The sequence below is a fragment of the Gymnodraco acuticeps genome, unplaced genomic scaffold, assembly GCF_902827175.1.
Source record: "Gymnodraco acuticeps unplaced genomic scaffold, fGymAcu1.1, whole genome shotgun sequence".
NCBI lineage: Eukaryota > Metazoa > Chordata > Actinopteri > Perciformes > Bathydraconidae > Gymnodraco > Gymnodraco acuticeps.
In genome coordinates this window covers 105313-116642 of record NW_022990647.1, presented here as the reverse complement: position 1 = coordinate 116642, position 11330 = coordinate 105313, and the positions used below count along the sequence as shown (strand labels likewise).

At 39.6% G+C, this 11330-nt stretch overlaps 1 protein-coding gene across 1 annotated transcript; it reads right to left on the bottom strand.

Annotated features, from left to right (window-relative positions):
• Positions 1–2905: 2905 nt before the first annotated feature.
• LOC117554841 (extracellular calcium-sensing receptor-like) lies at positions 2906–6755 on the bottom strand. The gene is made up of 6 exons (XM_034229390.1): positions 6559–6755; positions 6174–6462; positions 5093–5890; positions 4779–5006; positions 4342–4465; positions 2906–3801 (listed from the first exon to the last, which is right to left on the bottom strand). The coding sequence occupies exons 1-6, from the start codon at positions 6753–6755 to the stop codon at positions 2906–2908; spliced, it is 2532 nt and encodes an 843-aa protein (XP_034085281.1).
• Positions 6756–11330: the final 4575 nt, after the last annotated feature.

Genomic DNA, 11330 nt, shown 5'->3' with positions numbered 1-11330 from the left:
TGTTACATTGTTTTGAAACACAGGTTGAATGATTAAGAAGCTTTGCAGAGAGTATCTGGTCAGGTTTGTGGTATTTTTTACCAGCTGTGTTATGGCCACTCTTCGTTTTCCGAATGCCAGGAAGTATTCTTGCCTCGCTTCTGAAGCAAGTGACTCGGAAGACATGTGCGACCAAGCCAGCGTACTCGGCATACATGTGCTACCAAGCAACCGTACTCGGTATTGAGAAACACCCTTTATGTGGCTCTCAAACAAAATGGCAGAATGGAAATCCCTCACGAACTTTTCAACTGGGAACACACTAACCTGCCCCAAGAGGCCACTAAGGCTATAGCAGTCAAAAGGAGACGGATGTCAGTCATTGGAAAGACAGAACAACATGGAATAATTGTAATGTTTTTGTAGGAGCCATTTTATGGGTGTTGTTGGTGTGTCAGTTTATTTAAGTTATAGTGCAATATTATTTTTGAGCACTTGGTGGCGGGGTTTAGCTGCACCAGGTGTATATAAAGAGGTCATAGGTGACAAGAGAGGAAGGACACAGAAGGAGAGAGCATACCGATTCCATCAGCCCAGCAGATGCTCACCACACAACAACTAAACTGTACAATTAAACCCTGAATAAACCTCATCATAAACTGCAACAAAGGACCGGAAAGTCATCTGTTTGTGTCTGCGTCTCGATCACTCTTCAGCCCTTCTGTGAAGTAATGGCAAAAATATATAGGACATAGAAACAGGAAATTGCCATTACAGTTTTGGTTTAGCTAATATGTTTGTAATGAATAGCATGAATGTGTCACTGCAAAATTCAAGCCAAACCATGAAATACAAAAAACTAAAAGACTCATTTGATTTGTATTTAATTTTATTCAGTTTTATTGTGTTCAGGTTTGAGTAAAATAATAAAACATTTGGGTGCAAATATACTGCATAGTAGCCGATGAAGGTCAGAGAACACAGGAAACACAGAGTCAGGGAGAAGAGCAGCAGGAAGCTCAGCTCAGAGTTGTTAGCCCTTGCAATAGGAGTATTTCTGTAGTGGAAAAATAACAGGGCTATAGTCATCGCCAGGCAGGCACAGAAAGACAGAAAAGGATACCAACAGTATACACATTCATTCCCTGAAGGGGAGGAATTCAATAGCTTTCAAATCACAGTTATTCCTCTCTTCATTGAACTTGTACTCGGGAAGGCATTTGTCACAACATGTTCAGGCTGTACAGCACACACATCTTTAGATAGATAAGTAAAGTGCTTGGAGTGATTTTGCCCAATAGAAACACGGTGAGTGCTAGCGTAAAGGCTAGGAATCCTGCTGTCTCACTTGTACTGTTGCTGAACTCCCCGTCAGCACAGGCGACACAATCAAAACAGCAGATAGGCATTTTCCCTTTGACAAAAGCCCGACGCATCCCAAGCAAACAGCTCTCACTGCAAACAGACCTTGGAACCTGCATCAAAGTGACAGCATGAAATCATTCATCTCCTGATTAATATGGTTTACTCAGTAATCAAAATGATAGTTTATGATAAAACAATGTTACTTTCAAAATAGATATAGATAGATGGATAGACAAACTAATTAGTACCCATGTACTTATTTCAAGATTCTCGCCTGCCCAGATGGCTCTCACAGCTGAGAATATCAGATTTAGAATTCACCTTCAGGGATGCCGTGAACTGACATTGTTAACAGCCTTTAAAAAACTGCAAATATGGATGCTTAATGTGCTGCTGTGTTAACGGCCTGCAATGGTTTTAAATACAAAAAAGAGTAAAATAGCATCTCATCAATTTAGTAGAATAACAGTATAGGCCAGATATAACACATATTTCCCTGTATGCTGATGACATGATTGCATTAATATCCAAATTAAAGGAAACAACTCTGGCCCTGTCCCAGCTCATAACCACGTTTGGTGATGTTTCAGGTTACAAGGTTACCATTACTAAATCCTCTATTTTATTATTAAAGAAGCAGGAAAGAAGGATCCCAATTGATGAGGTAAATCAATTTAATTAATATTTAGGAGTACAGATAATGTCTAGTTTACAAAATGTTGTTGAGGCTAATTATTAACCTTTAATGATGGAAATAAATGAGTTAATTGATAGATGGATTTCACTACCATTATTTATAATTGGGAGAATTAGAAATAAATATAATACCAAAATGACTTTATTTAGTTCAAAATATTCCCCTGCCTCCCTTAATTAGAATTGTTCTCAAAACATTTAAAATTAAGAAGAAAATGGTTAAATTCATATAGAATAAGAGGAGGGCAGGCCTTGGTTTGTCTTTATAGTATTTACGCTATGATCAAGGGGGTTTACAGTGTCTAAATGTAATGTGGATAATTACTGGGCAGCTGAGAACTATCATGTTTTATTTTTCTTCCAAGGATGCTCCGCATTAAAATGAAATGCAATATCATTGTTTGAAACTACCTCTTCCCTTATACATGTATTCAGAAACAGTAAGAAACGTACGCAAACAAACAACAACTCTAATTGTAAAACACATGATAAAGATCTCGTATGATGTGAACCAATATTTAAAAGAACCACATACATTATAACCATACAGTCCAGTATGGGGTATTCATTGGTTTGTGCCAGGAAGAGCAGATGCAACTTTCAAATTATTTGAGTCACAAGGACTAAAAATGATCCAAGACCTTTATTTGGCAGATTGAAATGTCATGATGTCCTTTGAAGAGATGGGGTCTAAATTCAATATTGATATATATATATAAGACATTTATCCAAATATAAGCATGTTTGTTTTTATGCGTCTTGTTTTTGTTCTTGTTTTTGAGGAAAAAGTATTGTGGGGGGAAAAAAATAGCATCTCAGACGTTTAGGTTTCACTTTCATGCACACTAATTTAAGTTCATTTTGATTAGTTTCTTCTCATCATTTCCTTTTTAGTATTTCTCTCTGGTCTTAACAGTAAAATATAACATTTTGGAGCAAATATACAGAAGAGCAACCCAAAGCTAGAGGCCAAAATGGCAAATATCTCCACAGCCACAGTGAACTTCCCAGGAGAGCTAACATACGCAGGAATAAAAGTGACCCATACTGCACAGAATATTAGCATGCTGAAAGTGATGAACTTAGCTTCATTAAAATTATCAGGCAGCTTTCGAGCCAAAAAAGCAAGGATGAAGCACATCACAGCCAGGAGTCCTATATACCCCAACACAGCCCAGAACCCTATAGGTGAACCTACATTACACTCTAGAATAATCCTTTCAGTGGTATGAGCTGTATTTGTGTAGGGGAATGGTGGGGCAAGGGTTAACCACAGCACACAGACCAACACCTGCAGTAAAGTACAGCTGAGAACATTTGTTCTCTGAAGCACAGCAGAACACTGAGGAAGTGTGTTATTCGGCCTTGTAGCCTTAAAAGCCATCACCACTGCTATAGTTTTAGCCAAGATACAAGACATGCACAAGGCAAAGGTGATGCCGAATGCTGTGTGTCGCAGCATGCAGGACACCACTGTGGGCTGACCTATGAAGGTCAGGGAACACAGGAAACACAGAGTCAAGGAGAAAAGCAGCAGGAAGCTCAGCTCAGAGTTACTGGCTTTGACAAGAGGTGTGTGACGAAACCGGAAGAAGACACACAACACCACCAGTGTTAACATCGTTCCAAACAACGAGAAAGCAGTGAGCAGGGCGCCCATGGTTTCGCCATAAGATAGGAACTCGATCACCTTTGGAACACACTGGCTGTGATCTTCATTTGACCAGTACTCCAGTGGGCATGGCGAACACTCGGCAGAATCTGAATAGAAAACATGGAACACTGAAATATGTTTGTGCTGTAAGCTTTAAGTTATGAGACTTAAAGGTGGGGTAGGTAATTTTGGAGAAAACCAGCTCGAGTGCGCTAGAATTTGAAAATACACAGCCAGAAAAAATCTGCCACTTCCTTACAGAGCCCCTCCTCCAACACACACGAACGCGCACATGACCAATGAGGGCATGAGATAAGTTTGTGCACAGAAAGAAGGCTGACAGTTATTTTAGCCGGGCCGGCTAAAATGATTGGTCGTGCTTTTTATAGTACTACGGCTTCCACAGATGTCAAAGCAATTAATATATTCATTGCTATCGGGATGTTAAGAGCATTCCATGGAATATAACAAAAAGTGTATCTCGAGCCGGTTTCTCAAACTTACCTTCCCCACCTTTAAGCTCATGCTGTATGAAATAAATAATGGCCTTGTAATGTTAAGAGGCTTATCGGATTGACACTGGAATTCGTAGACTTTCTACATATATTAATATAAAATTTGTTACAGTATGGAAAGATTCTACTCACAGTTGGATTTGGTGATCTCTCCCGCAGCACAAGCAATGCAGGAGAAACAGCAGATGGGTTTCCCTTTAATCACAGCCTGCCGGAAACCTGGTGGACAACTCTCACTGCAGACGGACACAGGCCTCTGTAAAAACACCACTCAACTCATCAGTTACTCACAGTTAGTTGGCCCTTAATTTATGAATGTTTTTATATTTGAATTGGTCTTTCTTAGTGTCTCTAAACATTTAATTGTTCTCATTAATCTTACACGTATATCTACAACTTGAAAGTGCCAATCCCAGTCAGTAATATATAGAGTATACATAGGTAAATATGTGTTTGTTGACAGGAGAATCAACCTTTTTAATTTGGTCATTAATTACTGAAATGTCTCAGGGAACAGTTATGTATTTGAAAAATTACCTCCACAATGAGTTATACTAAACTCTTTTTACCTTTAGGGATCCAGCAGCCCATGTTGTGTTTATTCCATTAATTATAAACTGCTTTTCATTTGGTAGTGATGCATCGTAGCTCCCTACAGCCACAAACACAGTATCTCCTGCTGGATTTCTCTGCCAGTTCACCAGCTCATAGGTCGCTGCAGGGTCTCCATTTCTATCAAAATACACACTTTCTCCTGACTGAAGGGTGAAATTCACACTTTGGAGGTGTTTCACAACCTACCAAATGAGAACAGTGGTGAAATATTGTAAGATTATTATTTATTTTGTATTCAAATAATTTACTGAATGTATTAACCTGTTACCTGTTTTGGCTCAAAGTCATCTTTCCAGATACACTGAGGATTCATGGCATCACCACATTTTAACATGTTATGCATGGCATGAGCCACAGCATACACAGCCTTATACACATTGCTGGATATCCTTAGCTCTGACACATCTGTAAAAGTATTGTTGATGTCCTCTAGTATCTCCGAGCCTGAGCACAGGGTCTGACCATGGAGACCGGACTGAAAACTGCAACCAAATGTGGCTTCCCAGAACTCTCTCAGCAGATTATTATGAGGGTCTTGACCTGGGTTTACTTGCAAAAGAAACTCTCTGAGGCCTGTGATCTTTGTTTTTCTGATGGTGAAGCCCAGAGTCCCTGTCAGGATTCCTGAGTACCTCTTAGTTGCCAGATGACCTGCTGTAATCCAGGACTCACTGCCCACCCACTGCAGCCCAGTGAGGTTCTGCTTCAGGGCTTCCTCAAGAAGAATGTCCATTTCACCCTGGGCAACGAAAGCAACTAAAACTCTGGCAGTGCTGCTTTTTATCCCTCTGACCACCTTTGCAATGTGCCCACCGGTGTCAGTCCTTGATATGGCTTCTGAGTATTCAATGCAGACCCCCTCCTGGCGTGCAGCTGTGATAAATGTTGCCATGCCATTGTTACCATAATCATTGTCACTTCTAACTGCCCCAATCCACTTCCAGCCAAAGTGGTTTACCAGTTTGGCCACGGCTCTGCTCTGATAATAGTCACTGGGGATGGTTCTGAAGAAAGAGGGGTACTCCTTTCTGTTACTCAAACAAGCGCATGTGGCAAAGTGGCTGATCTAACAAAAAAAGAAGGGAAACTAAATACATTTATTTTGATTTCAGATAAGTATTAAGTGGAAAATGTAAGTAAAATAATGTTTTAATCATTGTCTGTCTTTTTCCTCATTCTGCATATGTGCAAACCCTTTAATCCCAACCTAAATTTAGCACTGAAACAAACCACAATAATACCATTAAGTCTTTGTTGATGGTTGTTATATGCCAGATCTACAAAATAGTAAGCCTTTTGCAAAAACTATTTAGAAATCAGTCCAAACATGAAATATAACAAATATTTACCACTGGTATTTGGAAAATCCCTGAATTTTGTAGCATCACAATTGTTGAGGAGGACTCAGAGGCTCCGATGATGGCATGAACAGATGACCGGCTTGAGCAGGTTTTACCCAAAGTTCTTTCCTGTCCATTCAATAGACCCATCACTGCTCGCGTTGAAGGCAGTGTTGAACCACAGCTGTCAAATACCTTATAACCAATCGAGATATTAGGCAGCAATGAGCTGCTATTGTTGATCTCCTGGATGGCAAAAATCATTGTTTGGACAAAACGAAATTCTCTTAACTGTATTCTGAAAAGAAAAAAAATAGTTTTAATAACAGTTTCCTTACTAATATGACTATTTCTTCTGTTATGAAACCAACAGAGACAATAAATGAAACACTACCTGGAGCATGTGAGAGCTTCTGGAACATCTGTAAAGGAGAGAGAAGGCTTCGATATTTGGCTATAGATGGAAAAAGCTCCTCCAATTGTTATATCTCCATCCTTAGATAACAGAGGAAACACTGGGTCTCCCAGCATCTCACAGTATTCAGTGTTCTCTGCTCCAAAGGCTCCCACAAAAATCACAAACAGTAACATAGCACAGAAACGGTCCAACATCAACTGGAATAATCTGGCACACACATATATATACACACACACACACACACACACACACACACACACACACACACACACACCTTTGTTATATTTACTGTTATTATTACAGACTATATCTCCTTCAGAGCTTCTGTAGGAGATGTAGTCGATGATGATGATGATGATGATGATGAAGAAGATGATGATGATTGAGGTCCTCTTATTGAATCACTGTTTAATGATGTCAGAGCGCTCTGCTGTTCATGCTTTGCAAAGTTTTACGCCGACCGTTATATCAAATCATATGATGGGGTTACTCATACCCCTTTAAAAATTGAAGCAAACTTTGAAGTTAATATGTTTTTCATGGCTGAAAATGTGTTATTTGTCAAATAATGAAAAGGGAAAAATAGAAAACAAAATGTAAAATCCATAATACACCTTGTGTATTCACACAAATATGAAAATCAAAACATGCAATAGTGCATTGATTTTATAATAAAATTACAAATGTATGAGAAAATAATTATATAGTTAAAAAACAATAACATTAGTCAACATGCTAATATGTATCATGTTTGTATTGTAGTGCCGAGAGACCAAATCCAACAACCTGGAAACACATGAGCAGTCGTCATAAGGGGGCCGTAGGGGGCCGCGGTGGGCGTTGTGACGAATGAAAACAAAATCCGCCGACCGTAGTCCGGGGGACACCCGGAAAGGTGGGTTGCTGTGATTTATATGATCATTATAGTTTTAAAAAAATAAGAGAATAAATGAAAAACAGGTATGAAATACTATATGACAGTAAAAAAAGAATAAAGTTTAAAAGGGTGATTTCTGATTTGTAAAATATCCATAAAGAAAAAGTAAATCTGTTTACAGTTCTGTTTCATATGGGTGTTAAGAGATGTATCCATCGATCTCTTCACGTTGCTCTCTAAGTGCACCAGATTAATGCTTTTAACTTCAATATTTAAAAACAAATCTTCCCGGGGGAGCTTGCCCCCGGACCCCCCTATGTGAGGTCCACACACCACCTATAAAAATAGCACTTTACCCCTGCTTACACCTATATGCCTTGAGCCTTCATTGTAACTGTCACACTGTGTATATGCGTGGGGATTGTTGCAGTAGAAAATTCCACTGTAGCGACCGGTACATTAATGGGAAACCCTAAATGTTTGAGCACCCTCTATGAAACGTCAAGCTACCCCACAGCACCCCAAAATAAATATCTGGCGCCACTGAGCCTGACTATTTGTGTTGGGGGGGCCCGACTTGTTTTTTTCTCCAAAGGGGGGGCCTGACAGAAAAAGTTTGAGAACCACTGGGCTAAACTAACCTGTATCTGCTCCGTCCAAACTCACAACAACGTCCTGAAGACAGAATTAAACCAGACTGTATTCACCATGACAGAGACAGTCTGTGGTTTGTACATGTTTAATTTCTAGTTTCTGAACAGATGTGAGGAGCTGTGAGGAGTTGATTAAAGAGACTCTCTCTCTCACACACACACACACACACACACACACACACACACACACACACACACACACACACACACACACACACACTTGTATTTCAAAGTACACTGCTGAATGATGTATGTGCAGAGTTTGACCCTTCTGCTCTGAAATGGAATATATTTGTTACATATTAATAGAATTTTTTTTTTGATTTTGGATTTGTGAATGGGAGAAGTAGTAGATGGAAAACATACCAAACACTAATTATTCAAAGTAGAGTATTTCATTGTATATGCAGTAATACTAAGGAGGCATAGGCCTATATGATGATATAATGTTTGACATTATTGATATTTAAAAAAAGTGATTTGTTTTCCATGTAATTCGTGTGTTTTTCTTATCAGAAAGTGAAGTTATTTATCTCCAAATCCAAATGTTACCCTCAATGGCCTTTGTGCCCTGGCATTTGGCCTTTGCGCGATGAAAAAATGTGTGACACCAAAGGCCAAATGGCCTAGCCCCTAAAATGACGAAAATCCAAGCCTGGAGGTCACTGTCGAATGCACTGTACTTGCCCTCCCTGGGGGTTAAAGAGCAACTTGCAGGTTTTTTTTTTTTAAAGAAAAAATCTCAGTACACCATCGCCGTGATAAGTATGTTTAATTAATTGTGTTAATATGCCTAGATTGCCTACTCTCAAAGTCATTATTGAGTCAATAATATAATACATTAACCGTGCTTTACCTGAACCTCATCATGACACAAGAGAGGACGGCAGGAATGTAATTTCCCGTGTTCAGTGAATGCAACAGAGGCAAGACAGCAGACCAACCAGAGAGTTGAATGGAAATACAAATCTGTCTTATTGGCTGACAGGTACCTATCCTGTGAGCTGTGACAATGTTTAAAATAAACTGTCAGTCGGACTCAGAGTTTTTGAAGATGGACATAAAAAAAATGTTCTTAAAAAAGACGACAATTCTCAAGTGGTGGCTCACACAACAACCCCAGAGCCACCACTTGAGCCAGGTAAACAAGGTATGTAAATGTCAGTAAACTTCCAAGTTATGCGAACATGTAAGCCAGTGTTTCTCAAACTTTTTCATACCAAGGACCACTTAACTAATAAAAAAACACTCGCGGACCACCTAACTCCACAAATATCCAAAATTGTATCGTTTTTCTAGAACAGATTACAAATCGCCTGAATATGGTAAAAACAAGTGGCAGCAAGTGTAATGAAGGTGTTGTGCTGGGCTATATCATGCCATTGAAAGTGAAACTTTAGCTCGCTCCATTGCGGAGATATTCCCGCGAGAGTGCGGAAAACTTAAATTTATTTATTTATTTCAAATGTGAAATGTTACCAATATACTCGCGGACCACTAGGGGGCGCTCACGGACCACCAGTGGTCCGCGGACCACACTTTGAGAAGCACTGATAAGCAAAGCATAAATTACAGCTACGTTGACCTTACTTTGAATCGCGGGGGTAAGCTAAACCGTCAGCAAGTAGCTATAGCTAGCCAGATATATTAAATAAACACTTTGTCATACAATCTAAATGTAATGTTTTTTAGCGTTACCTGGTGATTTCAAAGAAAGCTCTGACTTACTGTTCGACATGAAGCTAGAAGCTACCTTACAGTACACAGTTGATCCGGAGTCCTGTCAGTTAAAGTGTTTCATAGTTAGCTTAGCTAAGCATCAACCTAGCACTGAAATATATGGATGTTATGTGACAGTATTTCTGAGAAAAAGTCAGCTGAAATGGTGGCATAGTTGCCACTGCTTTACGTGTCAACAGCATGTTTGAATGTATTTGCAGCAGTAAATGTGGCTGTTTGGCCACTGACGTTGCCATAACAACACCTGAATTTAAATGTGCAACCTCTTTTTGTGACAGATTTTTGCAATAAATTATAATTCTTCTGAATGATATTCCTATTGACAGCTAGTTTCTATGTGAACATTATGAGATGGACAGCCAGAGAGAATAAATGAAAAACAGTTATGTAATACTATATGACAAAACAAGAATACAGTTTAAGTGATTTGTAAAATATCCATTAAGAAAAATCTGTTTACAGTTCTGTTTCATATGGGTGTTGAGAGATGTATCCATAGATCTCTTAAGTTTGCAACAGATTGATGCTTTTAACTTCAATATTTAAAAACAAATCTTCCCGGGGGAGCATGCCCCCGGACCCCCCTAGAGGAGGTGAGGACCCCCCTAGAGGAGGTTAGGTCCACAGTGTTTACATGCTTATTTATACAATATATGTGCTTATGCTAACATCATAAGACAAAAGTTGGTTCCATGTTGTGTGTAGTGAGAACGTGTGTGTAGTAAGAACGCGTGAGGTGGGCATGTGAGGGGAGCCCCCAAGCCAAAGCTCGCTTAGGGCCCCCAAAAGTCTAGGGCCGGCCCTGCATAGCAGGCTCATAATTATAATCATATGCATTCGAATATATATTTCCAACCTCTTCTGTGTCAAAACTTTTATTATATGTACAGCACTTTGGCTCGACCAAAAATCGTATATGTGCGATATAAATAAAACTTGATTTGATTTGATTTGAAAACTAGCATTGTGATCCATATTTATTCATACGTCACACGCGGGAGGTCACGTGCGGAGGCTTTTTTATGCGGAAGTAAAAATGTCTTACTAAAACGACGCCAGATGTCACTTTTTTGAAAATCTAGTGTATTCATAATTTTCCTACACATTTATTCACTGGTGTGTCTAACCTGCAAGTTGCTCTTTAACTGGCGACTGAAAAAGGCGAGCGGTTGCCAGGCGCCGTCAACCCATTGTTCATGCACCGCGCCTACAGCATAGTCAGACGCGTCGGTGGTGATAACGATGGGGGCCTTGTGTGACCCAACATGGCGGCGCTTTGATGTGCGAGTAGTGAAAACACTTCTGCGTAGTCTGCACTCATGTATCCTCACTCTCGTCTCCAGGGCCGGACTGGAACAATAAGTCAGGCCGGGAATTATACACCCAGCCAGGCCACTACCAGTTTTCTTTTGTGCCATTTTTCTGGATTTATTTGTCAATATTTACAGCGTTGCTGCCCATAGTGATAGCCCTAAACT

Excerpts from the sequence above, each read along its gene's own strand:
- LOC117554841 (XM_034229390.1), bottom strand. The coding sequence starts at position 6,755 with ATGTTACTGTTTGTGATTTTTGTGGGAGCCTTTGGAGCAGAGAACACT. Across the intron at positions 4,466-4,778 it reads GGGCTGCTGGATCCCTAAAG|AGGCCTGTGTCCGTCTGCAG; the intron begins GTAAAAAGAGTT and ends GTGTTTTTACAG. Across the intron at positions 3,802-4,341 it reads AGAGATCACCAAATCCAACT|ATTCTGCCGAGTGTTCGCCA; the intron begins GTGAGTAGAATC and ends TTTTCTATTCAG.